The sequence below is a fragment of the Canis lupus genome, chromosome 36, assembly GCF_003254725.2.
Source record: "Canis lupus dingo isolate Sandy chromosome 36, ASM325472v2, whole genome shotgun sequence".
Lineage (NCBI taxonomy): Eukaryota > Metazoa > Chordata > Mammalia > Carnivora > Canidae > Canis > Canis lupus.
Genome location: NC_064278.1, coordinates 26,201,392 through 26,224,904, shown reverse-complemented (window position 1 = coordinate 26,224,904; position 23,513 = coordinate 26,201,392). Strand labels below are relative to the sequence as shown.

Genomic DNA, 23,513 nt, shown 5'->3' with positions numbered 1-23,513 from the left:
TAGTGTTTCTGCCTTTTCAAAATTTTCATTCTAGGATAGAGAAGATGTCTCCTCTTTTTCAAATCATGATGTGGGTTTAGACATAAGTATTGCTAAAAGCACCATATACATTTTAGAGTTTTGACATTTTTATAAGTGCTATTTAAAATTAAGTATGTGAATCAGTCAAAAGCTCCTCTTTAAATTAATTACAGCAATTATAGAACTCAGACCACTGCACAAGAGAAATCACGGTTCCTTTTAATAAGATGTTCCAAGTGACTCATTTATATTCATTCCCTGTAAAGCAAACAGTTCATACAAATTCGTGTCCTTGAAATTTTTAATGCCTGCATTTCTTTCCACTTGAGGTTCTGTAGCTGTTGTATAGAAGTCAGGCTGAGCTCAGACTTGGTGGCAATTTTGAAATCTTTTGAAATTAGAAGCATCTAAAATATTCTGGGACCCCCTGTACCTGAGAATGTCAAATAATTATGTTTTGTTTTTTAGCTGAGGTAGAAATGAAGTTTACCTAGATTTACTTCATATCCAGTTTGGAAACGTCTTGATGAAATTGATACAAAGCATCTGTTAGTCAATAAAGACTATCAACTTGATAGTCTTGTTTAAGACTATCAACTTAAGCCTCAAATTTTAGTGTAAGAATTACTCTGTGATGTGAATTAAAAGCCTGGACATCATTCCTGACTTGTATTTCCTATATCTATATCTTGAAGAGGTTAATGGAATCTGCTTTTTGTTTCCCTAGTAATTTTGAAGTAAAATTTACAGACAGAAAAATGCATAAATTTTAGGTGTATAACTCAACAACTTTGCATATGAATACTGTTGTTGATTTCCTAGATCAAGATATAGAACATTTCCATTATCCCTAGAAAATTGATTTGCACCCTTCTGGGTCACTGCTGCCACGCTCCATCTCCCATCCATCAATCCCCTTCTCAAGTGACTATTCTGATTTCTGTCAGCATGGGTGTTTCTGACATTCTTAGTCATAAACTGAGGTCTAGTGCCCCGTGTACTTTCCAACTCTTATGTGGCTTTTATTTTAGATGCTAGAGTACCTGCAACTACCCCCTGTCTTTTGGGATATTTTCTAATTGATTTTTCATTTTCTAATTAATTCAGATTGAAAATCCTGAAACTTGTATTGTGTCTTACCATATTGATAACGTCTCTGTGAAATCATATTTATATATAAATTATAAGCATTTAGAACCAGGTGGTCTATATATTGAGCAAGCTTATGTTATTTATGATACACATACGCTTCATGGCATCATGAGACTGTCTTTTTGTTACACTTTTCTTTCCCTTTTTTTTTGTTATGCTTTTCTAATAAATTTACCAGTTAAGAATCTTATTTAAAGTTGGAAATTGTTAATTTTTTATTCAATCATGAGTGATCAATTTAAAATATGACTTAGCAGTAGTTACAAGTCAGATCATTAAGTATAAAAGCTTCTTAATTGTAAAGGACAGTGATTACAGAATTAGTGTATTTTGGACATTTGCTCAAAGAACATATAAATCTTAAGAGTATTTAATTTAGAAGTTGAAGTTTTTGGTATAACTGGTTTTAGCCAGGTTGTCAGGAATATAGTTTTTTTTTTTTTTTAGGAATATAGTTTTTCTTTAACATTATAGGAATTTTCAGTTTTTGTATGTAGTAGTTACGAAAATAACATTTATTAGCACTTATTTTTCAGATGTTACCTTTAAACTTTTTGATGTTGGTGTCCTGTTTTAGTTTAAAGTAGTCATATGCTTTCCCACCCCAGTTTTTTATACAACAAAACTAGTATGTCTAAACATTCACTAGTGTTGCTGACCTAATATATGTTCTTTCAGAATTTTTTTTAATGAGATAGCATTAAATAGCTTTGTTATTACTTGAGATTTTTTAGAAACCACTATTAATTGCAATGGAAGTATAATTTTAATGTCTTTATGGGGGCTGAATGAGGTGTATTTACTCAAGATCTACATAGTGAGCTTTATTTTTTTTTTGTTAGATATAATATAATATGAGATCTGTTTTTCTAAGAAGACTTAACTGGTACTGTAAGGGACCGAGAAAGGAGGGAGGTAGATTTCTTCCATGCACTTCTAGTTTGAGGGCTAGTTTTTCTTGTTGCTAATAGTCATTTATAATTGACTTTTAGTATTTGGCTAACTCGTTTTGACTGTTACTGATGAAATTAAGATTAACATGGCTCTAAATTTTTTTTTTGCATGTAGCTATAATAAGCGTATTAATGACATAAGAGAATGCAAAGAGGCAGCTGTGTCACATGCGTAAGTAGTTCAATCTTATCTGTGGAAGTTACAATCAAGAAGAATTCTTTTCTTAAAGCATAATTTTGTTCAATGATTGCAGACTTTTGGTATGCAAGATGTGATAGAAATGGGGGACTTTGAATCAATGAAAAATAAATATATATCAGTATCTTGTAAGCTTCAAGTTAGTGCATACATACAGTCCTTAAGTATTTTTGAGGTATTAATAAAAATACTCTAGGAAGTACCTTACAGAGCCTTTATTTTAGGTGTCACTCAAGTCTTTTACTATTACCATGCTTTTGTGTCAATACTTTGCAAGTTGTGATGATTTTTGTACTATTTCATGAAAATTGACATCTTTACACTCCCCTCAATAGTATTTACTTTTCAAAATATGGCTTTCCTGAATTGTGGTAAATATTTTACATTAGTAAGTAGAATAACTTAAAAATTAGCATATTTAAGATCTTTGAGCAACTTCCCAATTTTCTCAGAAATAATTATAAATAACTTGATATTTCAACTTAATTGTTAAATATATGGTATACTTGTGTATATCTTTTCTCTGGTGAGCCTAGGTAGAAGTAATATTTGACCTATCTTATTTCTATAAGCCAGAGAGAAGATAATGCACCTTTGTCATTATAGCACTGCCAGATGTAAAGCCACAAGCAAGAAGTTTTAGAATTTAGGTTTAAGTTAAGGGATGGATGTTGGGAATTTAAACCATCTTTATTCATTGCTGTCAGTGCTATATCATTTCTTCATGCATATTTTTTTACTTGAATGAAATGCTTATATGATTAACAAGTTATTTTCTAGTACAAATAACATACTTTGGAGTGTGTTAGAATTCCTTTCTTAACATACAGAAATACAAATGTTTTTCACTTCTTCATGGGATACACCCTGTTTTAAGCACATATATGGTGTCATAGCTATCTTTTATGAAACTCTTTTAAAGGTAAGGCATTTCCCCCCCTTTATTATTATAAAGTAATCATAAACAGTAAGCAGTAGTAATTTTTCATAGGAATTCCTCATTACCATGTGCCAGGCATACTACTTTATAGACCTTTTCTCTCTGTATTAATAACACCGCAGGCTCCTTGCAACAACTCTGTGTAGTAAAATAGTCCAAATAACCTTGCCCTTTTTCGTCTTAGAAATCGTACTGGATGACTTTGTTATCGTTAGATTAAAAAAGTGCTTGTCATTGGAATTAACCTAACATTGTAAAAGTACTATGTATCAGCCATTATGAAAGATGTATCCTTTGAGGCAGGTATCATCATCCCTTTTTTATAGATGAGAGGCTGGAACTAGAAGTATCTGTGTCTTCTAAAACTAACCTGCTGTGTCCCAGCCAAATTTCTGGTATTCTGTATTCTTTATACTTGCTGTTTTGGCATATATACATAGTGTGTGTATGTGTGTGTGTGTGTTGAGGACTGCCTTTTTTTTAAACCTATCACAATCTTAAAATTAAAACTTAAATTGGGACAGTGTATGTCTTGCATAGTGTGATGAAGAGTTGGAATACTTAGGATATTCTGTGATTTTTTTTTCCATGTTAATATGTAAGAGTAATTATTTTTTAAAATTTTGTATTTTAAAAATACCTAGTAATGAATATTTATAATTATCTCTTCCCTTCCTCATCTTTCTGCTTTTGAACAAGAGTGCCAAATGATCTCATCCTAATATCTTTATTGTATATAGCTCTTTAAAGGGTCTCACATATTTAACAGGAATGTACTTAGGAAACTAGGATATACATAATCAGATATTAACTTGTGTTCATTGATTTTTGTGTGTGTGTGTGTGTGGGGATGACAGAAACTATATAGTAGAGCATTGCTTGCTTTCAAGGATTTCACAGTTCAGTTTATGAAGTGCTATGCTAAATGTTATTAAATTTATGGAAATTATTTAGAAACAGACATCTGGATTTTGGGAAATGCTTCTTGAAGGATTGGTCTTAAAGTTTGAGTAGGATTTTGATAGGTGGAGAGTAACAGAATAAACATGGTTATAAAAACAATGCAAGAAAGGTGAGGATAAACATAAGATTGGAAAGTCATTTAATGAGATGACATACCATAGAAGATATTTGTAGGGCTTCTGCTTTCTAAAAAAATCTTTGGAAATTGACCTGAAATGATAAGTCATTTAATAGCCAGTAATGATTTTAGTGGAAACAGATAAATTATAATGATGTCTTTCCCTATAGTGGTTCAATGCACAGAGAAAGACGCAAATTTTTAAGGTCTGCGCTGAAAGAATTGGCTACTGTCCTCTCTGATCAACCTGGCTTGCTAGGTCCTAAGGTAATTAATTTAATTCTTATTTTAATTATAGGTATGCCTTCTTAAAATGAAAAACTCATTGTGAAGTTTTACTAAAATTTGTTTTAATTCTTATCTCAACTATTGGTGTACCATATTAAAATTTAAAAATACTCTATGGGAAGTTGTGCTAAAATTTGAAGTCTTACTAAAACTGAGAATGAATTGACACTCACATATCACACTTCTTTGCGTTTTTCTCACTTCTTCCTTACATGTATACTTTCCCAAGTTTTCTTCTGTTTTCATTTTTGTTTATTGAACTTGATTTTATTAGCTTTTGCCAGTGACTTTGCTTACAGAAAGATTATGAGTAAGGTTTTGTTTATAATCTTGGCATGAGAATAAGCAATGTTGTTTATTTTTTTAATTAGGCACTTTTTGTTTTTATGGCATTATCCTTTGCCCGTGATGAAATTATCTGGCTACTTCGTCATGCAGATAACATGCCAAAGAAGAGTGCAGATGACTTTATAGACAAGTAAGTTAGCGACATTTAAAAAGTTATTTTTTGAATATTTTGATATATGGAATGTGGAATTTGAAAACGTGGAGTTAAATTATTTTGAAAAATCTTTTTTAGGGCTTTTCATATTTCATAGTAAAGTAATATTTGTAATATATCATTAGATGATACAAATTATAATGCAAAGTCAACTGTAGCTTAATATTAGGGCTTTTAATGTTTCCTTTCCAATACCCTAGGTATAAAGTAAAGTTCTTACTTGTTTTCTTGCTATAACCAGTAATATTTCTTTTGGAATTCAGTTTTTAAAATGATTAACCACACAAAAATTTAAATAAGAATCCTTATGAAGTAGAGTTGTACCAAGTGTGTTATTTGAAATGTCTATCTTTTTAGTCTACAGTCTTTCAATAAGAGTTAGATAAATGAAGCAGAGAAGTAAGAGCATATATAAAAATCTTATTTCTTCCCAATCCTCTAATCGTCTTTTATTTGTGATATTTTTTTTAATGATGTAATTTTTGAGATACCCTAATTTTATTTTCATTTTGGGTGGTCCTTTGTTAATTTTTTAGTTATAGCTGTTTTGCTGTTTTTTTAATTTTACTTTCCATCATAGGAGATATCTTTAAAAAGTAGTTCACATAAGATGATATTTAGCAGTGCTTTTTCTAAGAAAAGGCATTTTATGTGTTCCTTGAGATTGATGAATTTATTTTTTGTGTACTTCTCTTGAATTTTTTTTTAAAAGGCACATTGCTGAATTAATATTTTACATGGAAGAGCTTAGAGCACATGTAAGGAAATACGGACCTGTAATGCAGAGGTATTATGTACAGTACCTTTCTGGCTTTGATGCTGTTGTTCTCAATGAACTTGTGCAGGTAAAAACTGTCTCATGCTGTTCTCCCTCTTATTCCTTCCTTCCCTCCTTTCTAGTAACTAATTTGCTTGCTCAAAATAATTTAGTGTCAGGTGGTGGAGATACAAATATAAGTAAGTCATTGTCATATCTTGTCAAGGAGATATGTAATAGGTGTTATGCTTAAGTGTGTACAAAGCTCAGAGTGAACACAATGCAGGGAATAATTCTTTACTGTGGGGGTGGAGGTATACAGTGGCAAAATTTTAGAAGGCCTTGCAAAAAGATTTACTAACAGAATCCCTCTGGCTCAGTGTGGATGATGGATTTGCTGGGGGCCAAAGGAGGAGGCAGAGAGGTCAGAAGAGAGCTGATGAGAGCCTGAACTTGGTCGGCGGCTATGGCAATAAAGATGAGATGATGGAGACATTATAATTGGTAACCAAGTTTTAGAGGAAAAATAGAATATAAATCTTTTGGCATAGTGTGTTAGTAAATGACCAGATTTAAAAAAAAAAAAAAAGAATCATCTAGTTGTCCTGATTTTATTTTATTTTCAATTTGGACTTCCTCTATGGATTTTTAGTCTTACTTTTGTCTCCATAATTTCTTTATTCAGTCTTTTTCATCTTAATATAAATTTGTTTTACTTTTATTCCAAATAAGCTAACTGTAAGGAAAATTTTTTTTCACTTCATTTTATAAAAATAAAGATGTCTAAAGAGTGTCATAAGCTAACACAGTATAAAGAACAGCATGAATTCTCTTTATAAGACTATTCTGAAATTACTCATTTTCCGGGCAGCCCAGGTGGCTCAGTGGTTTAGTGCCGCCTTCAGCTCAGGGCATGATCCCAGAGACTCAGGATCGAGTCCCACGTCGGGCTCCCTGCATGGAGCCTGCTTCTCCCTCTGCCTGTGTCTCTGCCTCTCTCTCTCCCTTTCTGTATCTCTCATAAATAAATAAAATCTTAAAAAAAAATTACTCATTTTCCAATGAAATAACCATACTTTGAAATACTGATTTTTTTTCAAACCTACCTAAAAATGCACATAAGAAAAGAAAAAATTGTAAATTGTTTATCTTGGAACATACACACCTTATAGTTTGGTATCCTGAACTGGTGTATTTCTTCCTTTATCCACTAGATGGAGCTCAGATGCTTCTTGTCTAGAATGTCCATTAAAAAAGGAAATGGAAGAGCTGATTTTATCCCTAAAATGTTACTGTTTTCTGTACTTTTATTTAAATAGTTGTCACTTACCAGATAAAGGAGAGGCTTTTGTGCTATCACAATTTAAAAAATAAACCAGACTCCTGCTTTCATGTCATTTTGAAACTTGCTGAAGTGTTGGATATTAATTAATACATTTCAGATTTATGTTATATAATATTAAATTTTTTAAGTCATTCCATCTCTTTAGGTATCTTTTACATCAGTTGTGTTTTAACAATACTAGGAAAAATAATGTTTTATTTTTTTCTGGAATTACAGTCACATTACCAATAATAATACTAATACTAATTATTATCAGATCTGTTGATGATGTATTTTACTATATCTATACAACAATTCTCTGGGGGTAGGTATTGTTACCATTTGTTGGGGAAAAAAGACTTTGTATGACTTGCTCAGTATCATACAGTTCATAAGTAATAGAACCAGTATTTGAGCATAGGCTTTATTAACTCCATAGCCCGAGCTTCTTATACCCTTTTTGGTTGTAAGGTACATGCATGGTGTTTTTACCCATTTACTAGGATTTAAATTTAGAACTAAGATTAATTTGTTAATATAGTTCATTGTAATAGGTGTTAAATTTTTTTGTTGTGGTAAAATAAGTATCATATGCAAATTTTTATGTTAACTATTTTTAAGTGTACAGTATAGTGAAATTATGCACATATTGTATAGGTTTTAGAAAATTATGCTGTTTGTGAGCTAAGTATCTACTTTTTGAAAAAATATTATTCAGCATGCACTTCAGGTGCAGTTTATAAGGTATTCATTTTTTTAGCTGGCTTGAGAGGGATTTTTTGGTCTTTTGATGAAGTATAATTTATACACAATAAAAGTCACTTGTTCTCAGTATACCATTTCAATTTTGACAACTGTGTACATTCATGTTACTACCACTGCAGTCAAGACCTAGAAAGTTTCCAACACTTAACAGTTTTCTTGTGTCCTTTTTTTTTTTTTTTTCTTGTGTACTTTTGTAATTGATTCATTCTCTAACCCTGGGCAACCATTGATCTGCTTTTGATCTGCTTTTTGTCACTTTTACCTTAAAAAAAATTTTTTTTTCATATAAATGCTATCATATGCTATATAATCTATTGTTTGTGATTTATTTGAATTAGCATAGTGTTTTTGAGATTGATCCATATTAATGTATGTATCAACATTTCATTCCTGTTTCAGGCTGAAAAATATTCCATAATATGGCCATACCAGCTTGTTTATCCATCCACCAAATTGACGGACCTATGAATTGTTTCCTGAGTTAGATGTTTTTAACATTGTTCTTTGTTTCTTTTTTCAGAATCTTTCTGTTTGCCCTGAAGATGAATCAATCATCATGTCCTCTTTTGTTAACACTATGACTTCCTTGAGTGTAAAACAAGGTAAGTCTTCCAAATAAAAGCATATTTTCTTCTGATTAGGTTTTCAAATGTGATTATTAAGGAGGGGATTTAACAGTTAATTTTTATATACTTATTTTTGGACACATTTAATTTGTTCTCTCTGAAGCAAAAGTTGCCAAAGTGTGTGTGTCATAATGTTTATCAAAATAATGAGGGGACGCCTGGATGGCTCAGCAGTTGAGTGTCTACCTCCTCGGGTCCTGGGATCCAGTCCCACATCGGGCTCCTGTGAGGAGCCTGCTTCTCCCTCTGCCTGAGTCTCTGCCTCTCTCTGTGTCTCTCATGAATTAATAAATAAAGTCTTAAAAAAAATGAGAATTATAGCTTGAAATATCTTATTTTTCAGCAGGGAGAAAGAAGGTATTTTGTAATTAAAAAAACAAAGCATAACGAAGTGTATATACAGCCCAAGCATCAGCTATGACAATATTTGGTACCACTGATAAAATGTTTTAAAAAGTGGTAGGCATATACATATTATCCTATTTAATTCACATAAGTTTTTTTTTTTTTTTAAAGATTTTATTTATTTATTCATGATAGTCACACAGAGAGAGAGAGAGAGAGGCAGAGACACAGGAGGAGGGATAAGCAGGCTCCATGCCAGGAGCCTGATGCGGGACTTGATCCCGGGACTCCAGGATCGCGCCCTGGGCCAAAGGGAGGCGCTAAACCGCTGAGCCACCCAGGGATCCCGAGTAATAAATTTTAATCGGTCTTTATCACACTTAAAAATAGAGAAACTATTGTAAAGTTGCCTGGTGATACTTGGTTTATAGTTACTTGGAGGAGCTTCACCATGCTCTGCAAAAGCCTCTGTTAACAGGACTTCTCAAGCTCTGTTCTAGCTTCTTCAAAATTGGCATTTAGAGTTTAGGGCAGAAGTCTGTACTTTACACTTCTCCTAGCATATAACTCCCTCCTTATATCAACATCTTTATAGGATTTGAGAATGACTTCAGTGTCTTAGTGATTAAATTATTTTTGTTTTTTTTTTTTAAGTGTGCTGTGTAATGGTGTTTAGTGTATTCACATAGTTGTGCAACCAGTCCCCAGAACTTTTCGTCTTGAAAACTGCAACTCCATAGCTATTAAAGACAGCTCTTGATTTTTCCCTTGCCCCTGACATCTACCATTCTGCTTTCTGGTTCCAGGGGTTTGACTACTCCAGATGCCTCATAAGTGGGATCATGTAGTATTTGTCTTTTTGTCACTAACTTACTTCACTAGCATAATGTCCTCAAGGTTCAACTACGCTATAGCATGTGCCAGAATTTCCTTCCTTTTTAAGGCTGAATAATGTACCACATTTTGTTCATCTATTCCTCTGTTGATGGACATTTGGGCTGCTTTTGCCTTTTGGCTCTTGTAAATCATACTGCTGTGAGCATGGTGTACAAATACCTCTTTAAGACTCTGGTTTTAATTCTTTTATGTAGATGGCCATACATGGAATTGTTTTAGATCTTAAATTTTAAAACTCTGATTCTGTATCTGTGAAACATTAACTTCCTTTGTAATCTTTTTTCTCTTATTGTAGTTGAAGATGGGGAAGTATTTGATTTCAGAGGAATGAGATTAGATTGGTTTAGATTACAGGTAAGAATAATTAATAATTTTGTCATTCTGTTTTGAGTATTGAATATTTTTGTTAACATGAAAACGTTTAATAAGAAAAAGATTCATTGTTGTGTATGTGTTGAAAAGACTAGTTTTGTGTAACTATAATTTTTTACCTCATAGAAGAAACATTTTTATTAAGGTATCAACATATGAGTTTTCAGGTTTACAACATAATGAGTTTTGTACATATTGCAACATGATCATAATAAGTCTAATTAACATCCATCACCACACATAGTTAGAAATATTTTTTCTTATGATGAGGACTTTTAAGATCTGCTGTCTTAGCAAATTTCAAATATGCAGTACAGTATTCCTGAGACAGTAATCATGCTGTACATGAAATCTCCAGGACTTATTTATCTTAATACTGGAAGTCTATACCTTCAGATTACCTTCACCCATAATGCTCAACTCTGGCTCCCCACCTCTGGCAACCAGCAATCTGTTGTCTGAGAGTTCAGTTTTAGATTTTTGGGGGTTTTGTTATTTTTAAAAATTCCACATGTGAGATCATTTGATCTTTGACTTTCTGTATCTGACTTACTTCACTTAGCATAATGCCTTCAGGGTCCACCCGTGTTGTTGGGCATGGTGGGATTTGCCCCATTCTTCTGATTAAATAATATTGTGTGTGTGTTTATACATATATGTATTTACAATGCCATTTCTTTTATCTGTTTATCCACCAGTTGCCACTTAGGCTATTTCCATGTCTTGGCTGTTGCAAATAGTGCTGCAGTGAACATGGGTTTGTAGATAATCTTTTTGAGGTAGTGTTTCATTTCCTTCAGATAAATACCTGGAAATGGAATTATTGGATCATATGGTAGTTTTAATTTTTTGAGGTGTCTCCATACTGTTTTCCATAGTGGCTGCATCCATTTACATTCCCACTAAGTGCATGAGGCTTCCCTTTTCTCCACATTCTTGCCTTGTGTTTTTGATAATAGCTTTTCTAACAGATGTGAGGTGATATGTCATTGTGATTTTGATTTTGATTTCCCTGATGATTAATGATGTTGAGCACCTTTTCATGTGTTTGTTAGCTGTCTGGATATCTTCTTTAGAAAAGAACAAGCAGGCAGCTCACAGGGTGTAGTTTGTTGTCCCGATATAGTGTCATAAGCTTCATTTTTCTGAAATGCAGAAATAAGTGGTAGTAGACTTTAAAAGTTCAGTTTTCATTTAATATATAACTCACATACATAGTTTTTAAGGACTTTTAAATTCAAGCTTAAAATCTTTGTGTATACTATGAATTTAATGATGGGATTTAATTGCCCCTTAAATAGTTCTAGTAATTATGTGGAGACTATGGCCCAGTTTTTTCAATAACTGCATATTTTTAAAATATATTTTTAAAATAATAATATTATGTTCTCATTATAAAATGTCAGAATACCCAGAGGTAAAGTAGGAAATGAAAGTTTGTACTTTTCCCAGTTTCATACCTCAGAAATACTCACTTAATAAGTGGCTTATATCCTTTTAGGTATTCAAACGGTAAGTGGGATTATACTATATATACACATGGCTGTGCAACTTAAATTAATTTTTGTTTGTTTAATTATAAAGTAAAAATATAACCAATATATATTGGTGGAAGTCATTTTTAGATCAGCCCAGTCTCAGGAAGGACTCCTAGGAAGAGCATGCTTTTCTGGCAGTCTGCTTAGTTCCCTGAGGTAATTTTGCTCTCAGGTTCTTTTCTTCGAACCTCAAAATACATGGACATTTTTTTCATTCTCGTTCTTTGTTCTGTGGTTGCATACTTTTGGAGATGATTTTATAAAGAAGACCACTAGTATTAAGTAACTTGCCTGAAGTTGCAGAGTTGGTTAGTGGGAAATCAGGGAAGAACACTTAACACCACTACCCCAAAATAATAAGTGTGTATGTATAAAAGATTTTTTTCTTCCTATTAAAAATAAAGTTTAGAAATGAACATTTCTTTGTTTTAACAAGATCTGTGAAACAATATAGAAGTGGAGCATATAAGGTGAAAATAAAAGTGAAATTGCTCTGCCAAAGGATATCCACATTTAGAATTTTGAAAGTCATTCATTGTCAAAAAGCTTGAACTATTTAGTATTTAAGTCTTCTGCTGTCAGTTTGTGAGAGTGCCTAAACCAACATTTGGGTTCAGAAAATTATAGAGATTTAGGTACATCCCAAATTTACCCTTATTAAATACTTTCAGGATTATTAAGCTTACTCATTTGAAGGAATCACTTGATAATTTAGCTGTGTTCAGTCATATGGCAAAATATAAAGCATTTGTATAAGCATTAAGAATGTAGAACTGACAGATCCCTTTGTAAGTATTTTTAATTTTTATGAGTGATTATAAGAATATCACTCTCTCTGATTTTTTCATATGTTGTATTCTTGCTTTTATTAGTTTGCTAAGGCTCCCGTGATAGCATACCAAAGCTGGATGGCTTAAACAATAGAAATTTGTTGTTTTATAGTTACGGAGGCTAGAAGACTGAAATCAAGGTGTCAGCTGGATTGATTCCTTCTGAGGGCTATGAGGGAAAATCTTTTCTATGCTTTTTTCCTAGCTTCTGGTGATTTGCTGGCAATCTTTGATGTTTTTTGGCTTGTAGATGAGTCACTGTCATGGCATTGTCCCTGTCTCTCTTCATATAATCTGTACATATCTCTGTGTCCAAATTTTTCCTCTTATAAGGATACCGGTCTTATTGGATTAGGGCCCACTCTAATGACCTCTTTTTTAACTTGATTACCTCAGTAAAGACGCTGTTTCCAAGTAAGGTCACTTTCTGAGGTACTGGGGACTATGACTTCAACATATTTTTTGTGGATAGAATTTAACCCATAACATTGCTCATAATCGTGACTGGGACATAAAGTCACTCTCTATAACTCTTCATTTTTAGTGACAGAAGGGCAGAGCATACAAGGAAGAAAGCAGTGGGACATACAACTAAGCCAGAGAAGTCTTGTCTGAGCGGGAAAGTGCAACTTGTGAGGCAGTGGTGAGAATCCAGAAGGTTTGCATAGGTGATGAAGAATAGGTCAGCAATGAAGGTTCCATGCCTACTGACTAGACCATAGGATACAGGAGATAAAATATTGAACATTATTTTATAATCTGTAGAGGAGTACAAATCTTGTTTTGAGGATATTATAAATTTGGGTGTGGAGACAGGCATAAAAGATAATGAAAATTAAGTAGCAGTTGAAAGTGTAAAAGATGCTACTTGACAGAGTATGATTATAATTAACTATAGTTTTCTTAGAGGGGAGAAAGCTTTTTTTCATGTTGGAATTGCTAATAACGACTATAGAGAAAGCATCATTTTGCCCAGATCTTGAAAGATGGGTAGAAATTGAATAGGAAAATAGCCTACACAGGAGGAAAGGGCAAGTAAAGAGACTTTTTAGTGTAAAGTATTACTACAAGAGGGAAGAAGCCTTCACAAGAGAGATGACTGATGAGTGATCAAATAGAAGGATAAGAGTTGGGTATGAGCGCGTGGCCCGAGAGGGTGTAGAGTTCTCTAGGTAGCAGTAATTCTTGTAGTGCAGGGCCAGAAGGATAAGGCTTTGGGAGAATTTTGTAATTGTTTTCTGCCTTAACTGGAGTCCTATCCAATTTGATCTTAAGGTCATTGGTCTTTTATACGTCATTTTGATCTTTTTCCTTTTTTCTAATCTTTAAAGCATTCTTTCTCCATGTATTCTCTGTCATTATTTTTCTCCTTCCTACTTCTTGTTCCCCTATGTATTCCAGTAGTGTCTTAAGCATCTTTAGTCATCTATCTTCATTTATCTTCTTTTCTTCTGTCATCAAATTTACTTGGGTTGTTCATATCTTACACTTTTATTTAAACCTTTTTTTTTTAAAAAAAATAACCTATTTCTCCTTTCATTGTTGTCAAGTATTTCAAATAAGTCTTTTACGTTAAATTATCTCATTTTGTCACCATCCATTTCATCTGAAATTGTTTCCACAGTGATATTTTAATTCAGAATTTTTGAAATGAAGGTCAGTTAATGAAAGTCTTTATTAAGCTCATGGCCACAACTGTGTTTCCTCTTTAAACTGTAAAGCTGATTAAAGATAAACTTCTGTTAGACTTAATTTGTAATATATGTCCATGCCGTCAGAATATTGCCCTCATTCTTCTTCATTTATTCAAAAACTATAAAACTCTGTTTTGTCTGTGGTGTTTCTGTGTTAGTAAACAGTAATTATCCATGCTCTGGCCCCTTGTTATTGTAGAGGCTAAGAGTTGATTTTTATCCAGTTTACAAGGAAATAATTGTTTATAGTCTACTATTTCATGGAAACTGGCAGAAGACATGGGGCCCCTGCATCAGAGACAAAGGACTTAATTATTCACTGCACAGGAAGCATCATGAGCATTAGTGTATATGTATCATTTTTTCCCCTTGCTTCCATGACCCATGGTGGAAGGCCCAGAGGAACCCAGATGAATGGTGGGTACACAGTAGGTTTATGTTGCAGCTAGGGAACACTGAATTTGATGCACCCTCCCTTTTACCAATACAAGCATACTAGCTCTTTGATCCAGAGGTCGAGATGACCTCATTCCTCAAGTTTGGTAGCTGCAAATACAACCTTGAGAAATGGCCTGAGTAATGAGTGCTCTGGGTCTTGCATTCTTGGCATATCCAATGTGTAGGCATACATGAGATCCACGAGGAAGTATTTCCCAAAAGCCAGAACCCTGGCCACGATTCGTAGCTCTTCAGTTGCCCACCATTTCTAGTCATTTCCCGGATGAAACTGTTTTAAACTATACCACCATTGTAGACCAGACCATCATGATCCTGTCTGGATTATTGCCACTCCTGCCTGCTAACAGATCTCTGCCTCCTATTCCTTTTCTGTCCACCTTTCCCCAATTCCCTCCACTGCATAGAATAATCTTTCTAAAACAATAATTGGCCACTGTGCAAAACCTTTAGTTCATGAAAGGGGTCTACAAGATCTGGTGGACTCTCGTCTTATACCACTTTCTCTCTCTCTCTTTTTTTTTTTTCTTTTTAAGATTATTTATTTATTCATGAGAGACAGAGAGGGAGAGAGAGAGAAGCAGAGACACAGGGGGAGAAGCAGGCTCCCTGCAGGGAGCCCAATGCGGGACTCGATCCCAGGACCCCAGAATCACGCCCTGGGCCAAAGGCAGGTGCTAAACCGCTGAGCCCCCCAGGGATCCCCTCTCTTCTTTTCACTTTAACTGTAGCCATAGTGAACAGTATTTATTCTGTAGACACTCCTCCTATTCTCATTCTGTGCCTTTCTGGAATGCTCACTGTCCATGGACAGATTTCTGCTCTCTGATTTGATACCCTTGTAATAAACACTGTTACAGTGTTTCTTTTCCCATAAAGCTATCCTCATGGTTTTGGTTAAGTTCTGTCACCTTATTGGTCAACCTACATTAATTTTTACTATCTTCAGTTCTTTTCTAGAATCCATCAGTTAGTACAGTGTGTCATATTACCTAGTTTTTAATTATTCAGTATAATCTAAAACCTCAGTGAATCAAAACGTACAGTACTTCCTTTCATCTCTGTGTTTCCCACGTATGTTTTCTTTCAAACTAGATTGAAAATTTCTTTTAGTAGGGTTAACTGATAATTCACTGTTTTATACTTTTGATATTGTAACTTCAGTTCCTTTGGGGTTCAATATGAATGACCCACATATTAGATTTTGTTTTATTGACAGTAATACCTGTTTGTTTATGTAAATAATTTTCTTGATAGGAATTTCAAGTTGGTCACTATTGACAGCTTTAAAAAGGTGATGTTATTGATACAGTGTCAAAATAAACACTAGAAATTTTTCAGTAGTGGGTTTTTTTTTTTCCCCTGTAGAATGTCAAGGCTGAAATATTGGTCTGTTCTTAAACTACTTTTGTTTTTGACTTTCACAGGCATATACTAGTGTTTCTAAGGCTTCACTTAGCCTTGCAGATCACAGAGAACTTGGAAAGATGATGAATACAATAATTTTTCATACAAAAATGGTAGATTCTTTGGTGGAAATGTTGGTGGAAACATCAGATCTCTCCATATTTTGGTATGTGGTAATTTTTTAAAAATCAGAATTTGAAATTTTTAGTATTCAAAGATATCTTTGTTGGTTGTTTTTATGTTAGTGTTGTAGTCCTTGAGCCCATTCAGTAAAAGACTCCTAAGAATAAAAAGAACAGGGGTGTCTAGCTGGCTCAACCAGTAGAACATGTGACTCATGATCTCAATGATAGGGGTTTGAGCCCCATGTTGGATGTAGAGATTACTTAAAAATAAAATCTTCAAAAAAAAAATAAATAAATGGAATAGTTGGCAACTTGCTAACAAAAAGTCTACAAAGTTAGGGATCTTATGTCTTTTTTTTTTAGTTCTAAGAGTTGTGAATTTATTTTACTTTTTTTGAGGAGGTAAAAAACAGTCACTTTAGATTGCCTCAAGGCCCTCTTTTGCATCATTATATGAAGGAAAAGAAGTTGTGAATCAGGGTCAAATAGAGCAAATGTTGGAAACTAAATGGCAAGTAATTTCGCTCTGCAGTATTAAATTAGACGTTAATATTATGATGATGTGGTGACTACTCCTCCATGGTGCTCTGTTCCTCTCTGCTCTTTTTTTTTTTTTCCTCTGCTCTTATCATAGCCTTTTTAGTTCTTTTCTTCCCTCTCTTTCCCCTTACATAATGTGGTCCTTGAAGGAAGGTCAGGTTTTTGTTTTCTTAGTATCTAACATGGTAGATACTTAATAAATGTTTGAAAGAATAAATGAACCTGATTGTGATCAAACTAATAAACAGTGGGACCAGGATTCATACTCAAGTATTCTGGCTCCTAAGCTGTGCAGTATCAATGCTGTATCTGCTTCTTGGCTTTTTTTCTGTGTATGGAGGCTAATTGGAGTAACCTATTATCCTTTATTTCTACAATGCTGAGATAATCTCAGTGGATACTAATAGTAGTTTCTGTGTGTTGAAAGCTATCATTATGAATAGCTTCTCACTGTTTTTCTGTTGTTGTTGTTTTTTTTTTTAGTGTGGGGAGATACCCCCAGTCCACACTGATTGGGCCGTTTCTTAGGATAGCTTTAATTAACAGTATTGCAGAAGAAATCCGGGTCATCAGATAGGGAAGGCATGAGAGGTTTCTTAAGGGAATTCCTGAAACAATGTATCACTGAAACACAATATATCACATGTCAGATTTGTAAGAATTTTAAGATTATTTTTAGAACTGTATACTATTGTCTGACTTGGAAAGAAAAATGGAACATTTTAGGTCTACATATATTTGATCTACAGCAAGGTACCTATTGGTAAAAGAAAGCTGCTGCAATAAAAAATCCTTTTCCCTTTCCTTAGAAGTAAAAATACATTGAGTAATGTTTAAAATTTGTGATTTTCAGTCATATTTAATTAATTTTTACCCATTTTTTTCTTGTCACATTCTTATTTTGTCTACTACATCCAAAATAAAGACATGTTTACTACTTCTGGTTGTCTATTCCAAGATGTACTATATTTTATTGACTCATAGTCTTTTATATTTAATATCTCCTAAATCCAGAAGTAATTTTAAATTGATGGTGCATCATTATTTAATTGACCGTGCTTTTCTTTCTTGGTGGTACATAAAATAGTGGTGTTTCTTAAAATTGATAATGACTTGGCTTTGATAAATCTGGTAGTGTGAGATTTGAATGTCATATGTTCATATGCCATAGATACAGTTTATTTTGTGTTTTTTTATTTTAAAACTTGGTTAATATTATAAAATAATATTTCTTTTATTCTGTAATGATTGTTGGTGTATAAAAGATAGTCTTTGGAGAAATAACTACTCTCTTCTTAAGGGAATAAAGGCTACCAGTTGATAGCTTTCATTCACTTGAATCAAACAAAATTAACTGTATCATAAAATTTTTTACTATAAAATATTCTAATTTTTAATTTGTTTCCTTATATAGTTTTTATAGTCGTGCTTTCGAGAAGATGTTTCAACAGTGTTTGGAGTTACCCTCTCAGTCAAGATACTCCATTGCATTTCCACTACTTTGCACTCATTTTATGAGTTGCACACATGAACTGTGTCCTGAAGAGGTAATTTCAGGGTAGTATTATGATTTATATGGTATGTAGAATACACCAGAGTACACCAAAATGTAGCTGGCTACATTTTGCAAAGTCACAATTACCTAATCTAGTTTCTTACCTAATTTCTCTGTTTGCAGAATCAGAAGAATGTTTCAATAGATTAAAATAGATGTAGCATTTACTTCCACAGATGAATAAATACACATATATATTTTTAAGAACATATTATAAAATCACTTGGGGTTACATTTATTAAATGGATTAAATATTCATATTTATGGTAAAGCTACATACAGTAATTGATTTTGTATGCTTACTTTTCCTCTTAAATTATTATTGGAAAGAATCAAAAATTGAATTACCGATTACTGACTGTAAACATAAAACATGTCAAGGAGGAATTTTACTGATGTTAATATGATAGATATAGTAAACAAAATTAACATTATTAGTATTTGTAAGACATACAGCCACACATAGTTATTGAATATTTTAATTACTTGGTACTTTTATCAATAAAAAGTATCAAAAAAGTATGCAGTATTTCTCCTGATTTTAGAGAAGAAATGTCACTTTGTAAGTGTGATAAGACTATATATTAGAGTTAAGTGGTCTGGTTTTTTATAGTTTAACTTATGTTGAGTCCCTTTACTTAGAACTACAGAGCTTGGAGAAAAGAAACTAACAAATAGCAGTAGCATTATTAATGTCTTTAAGCATTAAGTAACATCTGTTGCAGATTGTATTCCTCAGTGCATTGGAAGGGGACTCTGAGACAGAACTTAGCCTGCAAGAGGTTTAGGAGGAATTGCTTTTAGGAATATTAACTGTGAGGGGATAGCAACGCCAGCAAATTTTAGACTTTTTAGATGTAATAGATTCTTTCCTTGAGCTTTATACCCAAGGTATACTATTAATTTTTTCTTCAGTCATCCTTCCCATTCAATCACCCATGAAGTCTTCTTAATTTTGTCTGGTTTCATTTCTTGAATTCACCCTCTACCCTCAGTTTTGCTTTTGTGACTATTGTAGCTCAAATTTGCAGTACTCTTCACATGTACTCCTGTTTTGTTTTGTTTTTTTTTAAGATTTTATTTATTTATTCATGAGAGACACATACAGAGAGGAGGCAGAGACACAGGCAGAGGGAGAAGCAGGCTCCATGCAGGGAGCCCGATGCGGGACTCCATCCTAGGTCTCCAGGATCACGCCCTGGACTGAAGGTGGCACTAAACCGCTGAGCCACCCGGGCTGCCCCCACATGTACTGCTAAATAGTTTTCCTGCCTTCAGTATTTCTGCCTTTAAGATTATCTAATACAATGCCACCAGAGTCTCTTTCCTTCTGGGAGAATCCTCAGTGGTTGTCTGTTGCATATGGAGAAAGTAAACATTTCTCACCAAAGCACTTAGATCTTCAGCAATTTGGACTCTCATTCTTTTTTTCTCTTAAAAAAAACTGTAATTAGGGGCACCTGGGTGACTCAGTAGTTGAGTGGTTGCATTTGGCTCAGGGCGTGATTCTGGGGTCCTAGGATCGAGTCCCACAGTGGGCTCCCTTCTGGGAGCCTGCTTCTCCCTCTGCCTGTGTCTCTCATAAATAAATAAAATCTTTAAAAACAAAAACCTTATAATTAAAAATATATGTATATACATATATTTAATATATGTGATATATATATATATCACATAAAACTTTTCCATTTAAATTATTTTTAAATGTTTAGTCAGTGGCATTAATTACTTTCACAGTGTTGTACAGCCACCACCACTATCCATTTCCAAAATGTTTGTCACCCGAAGGATAAACTTTGTAATCATTAAGTTGAACTTCTCATCCCTCCAACTCTTGGTATATCCTCTAGTCTATTTTCTGTCTCTAAGAATTTGCCTATTCTAGGTAGTTGATATAGGTGGAACCATGCAGTATATGTCTTTTTGTGTCTGGCTTATTTCAGTTAGCATATTGCTGATGTTGCCTGGGTCTTTATCTCCACTCCAGACCTTTACTGAAAGATCTCCATTTTCTGGATCAGGTATTTTTAGCCATCTGACATGTAGCATGTCCAGAATAGAACTTGATTCTCCACGTTACTCAGTCATCATCCTTTGAAGCCTTTTCTGCCTTTGGCTTCATATATATCCAAACTTATCCAAACTCCTCCCTCTTTTCATCCTTGTCAAAGCCACATCTTTTTTCTTGGATTATTGTTGTAGTCTCCTAAATGGTCTCCACTTCTGACATTGTTTTCCTAAAATCTTTCTCAGCACTGTAGCCCGAGGCTGAGGCAGATCATGGAGAGACTTTGTGATATTAAGAGACTATTTGTTCTGTTTTTCACCCAGTCTCAGCATTTCTGAGCCATTGAAGGGGAGTAGTGATATCAGATTTGTATTTTAAATAAGTCTAGTAAGTTTGAAGAAATGCTAGTTCAGTGGTCTTTTTTCGGAATTAAGTGATAGCAAGGGATATGTTTCATCTTCCAGGAGTCAGAATTTGGTTACATAAAACCTTAAATGTTTACTATTTGAAATCTTTCCTTATGTAAACCAATATTTAATTGTATCTGTCCTGGAGGTTCCTTTTGGTTTGGTTTCCTATTAAAATTTTCAGTGGTGCTTAGAATAAAATACATTAAGGTATCATGATAGATCTAGGAACTGTTACTTTAGGTATTGAAGTATTTTTATATTCTTGTATATTGCATTTGTTTTAGCACATAGAAATACCAAATGTAAACTCTCGGTATATTTGTTATGTAATTACGGAAGATTTGGTAAGGTAAACTTTCAAAAATTTATCTCTTTGTAAAGTATTGCAAAAGTGTAATACAAAATTTTATTGCATTATATACTCAACATTCTAGTTACCATTGACAAGAAAAACCTATTAAATTATTATGGCACCCACCAAAACTAAAAAGATCAGATTCCTATAGAGAAAGATGGATGGATTTAAGTGAGTGTGTGGCGTGCTCTCTCTCTCTCTCTCTCTATATATATATATATATAAAATCTCCTTAAAATTAAACATAATATAAAAATAATAATTCTTTTTTTCCGCTGTTGTGTTCAGAAAATGCATGGTCAGCTTTTTATCTCTTCTGGGTTGGGGAGTTTGATTTTAGCAAGTTGAATGTCTTGTGACTTTGTTTTATTGACACGATTTCTCACAATTTTAATTAAATATTTAAGCTTTTTTGTTTATATATTACCAAGTTATTTTTTGTGCCAAGATTTACATTTATCTGTATATATAGTGTGTGTGTGTGTATCAGTTAAGATTAGAGAACATTACTCTAAATGTGTTCTTTCACATCTTCTGTTTGATGGTTCAGTATTTAAATAAGAACGAATGTAGGACCTTGCAAAAATTGAAGATTAATAGCTTTTCATGGTAAAGAAATTACTGGTCCTCTAAGATCTCCCCAATTGTGCTTGACTTGTATAATCACCAAATATTTATTTTATGTCAACTATGTAAAAACAGTATGATAGGTTAGTTGTTCTAAGAGATAAAAGTAATCTAGAACATTCTCTACTACCACTCCTTAGTGTACAATGGACTTTAACTTTATTTTCCGTGTTTATTTAAAAAAATATTTTAATTCAAGCTACTTTCTTATAACTTTTATTATTGTTATCATTCGGCTTTGACAGCGACATCATATTGGAGATCGCAGTCTTTCTTTATGTAATATGTTCTTGGATGAAATGGCCAAACAAGCTCGAAATCTCATCACTGATATTTGCACAGAACAGTGTACTCTTAGTGACCAGGTAATAATTTACGTGTTTCCTTACAGACAGGACTTTTGTGTACGAAGGCAAGAGAATTAAGTGTTAGGCAGTTGTAATTTTTTTATTGTTAAAATGTTAGTAAATCTCCTTACCTCTTCTTATAAAACATCATTTTTAGGTTTTTAAAAATTTGCCACTGTCTTACTGTTTAAAATCCAGCCTCTAGCTTGGCATTCAAGTCCCTTCCTCATAGCTCAAACCATCTACTTCACCCTTCACTTGGTGTTTTAACACCGAGTAGTTCTCACTAAATTCTGAACTTTTCTTTCCAGTAAAATGTTCTCATTCTTTGCTTGTCTAGTCTGTTTTTACTTACCATTTAAACTTTAGTTTTGATATAACTTACTCTATGAAGCTTTCTTCACACAAGATTTACCTATTTCTGTTTTCTACCAAGCTGTGTGACTTCCCTGACCTGGGTAGGTAAACTGCATCTCACATATGCCTCTGTTCTTTGTGCTAGATGCTATTTGCTACCTTGTCTGGATTCAGCTGAGATTTGCTTAAATAGTTAATGTTTTTTCAAAATAATTGGTGTAATATAAGATTTAATTTCTTTTTAAATTTAGTTGTTGCCCAAGCATTGTGCCAAAACCATTAGTCAAGCAGTGAATAAGAAGTCAAAAAAACAGACTGGTAAGAAAGGGGAACCTGAAAGGGAAAAGCCAGGAGTTGAGAGTATGAGGAAAAACAGGCTGGTAGTGACCAAGTAAGCCATCCAATTTTATTGTATCTTTTTGTTACAAGTAGAAGTTTTTCACTTTTTGTATGGCATTAGTACTGAGGGAATGCTCATAGTTGTAAATTCTTCATTTCTTGTCATTAAGTATCATCATTATTATTACTATTATTTTACCTTTGTGTATTTGAATAATTAGTGCTTATTTCCAAAATACAGATTTTGGATTTTTGAAAATTTTGGATTTAAAGAAAATTCATTTAATAGGTAATATTTGTCTATATATAATGAATGCAAAAGGCCAAAAATCTGTCTAAAAATTGGGAGGATACACTATAAGTAATCCATAATTTTCCATTTATTAAAAAGCAGGTAATCTGAGACTTTATTTTGGCATATTGTTGTATTAGAACATAAATCATTTTTATAGTACGTATATCAGACTAGATATTAAGGATTGTGTTTTTGGAGGGTAGGCATTGGTGGACAATAATGGATGAACATTTGTTTTGTTTAAAGTAAATTTCTTACTTCTTGGCTTTTTTTATGTTGAGCAAGCTGTTTGCCATTTTGTAGACAACTTTCGTCCTCCAATACAGAAAGTACAGCAAGATTGTCTATGAGCATGTAATAAACTTTCTTGTATATTAAATCAATGTAATTGTCATCTGAATGGAGAAA

General features: G+C 33.2%; 1 protein-coding gene across 5 annotated transcripts in view; it reads left to right on the top strand.

Annotated features, from left to right (window-relative positions):
- Positions 1–23,513, top strand: part of NCKAP1 (NCK associated protein 1) — a 103,338-nt gene that overhangs the window by 46,689 nt on the left and 33,136 nt on the right. For all 5 annotated transcript variants that reach the window (XM_025460420.3, XM_025460419.3, XM_025460418.3 and 2 more), the window contains 10 exons: positions 2,242–2,298; positions 4,517–4,613; positions 5,006–5,112; positions 5,849–5,981; positions 8,503–8,584; positions 10,146–10,204; positions 16,168–16,313; positions 18,227–18,359; positions 22,013–22,132; positions 22,723–22,862. In XM_025460420.3, the coding sequence (XP_025316205.1) occupies positions 2,242–2,298; positions 4,517–4,613; positions 5,006–5,112; positions 5,849–5,981; positions 8,503–8,584; positions 10,146–10,204; positions 16,168–16,313; positions 18,227–18,359; positions 22,013–22,132; positions 22,723–22,862 (1,074 nt within the window). The remainder of the gene's footprint in view (positions 1–2,241; positions 2,299–4,516; positions 4,614–5,005; positions 5,113–5,848; positions 5,982–8,502; positions 8,585–10,145; positions 10,205–16,167; positions 16,314–18,226; positions 18,360–22,012; positions 22,133–22,722; positions 22,863–23,513) is intronic.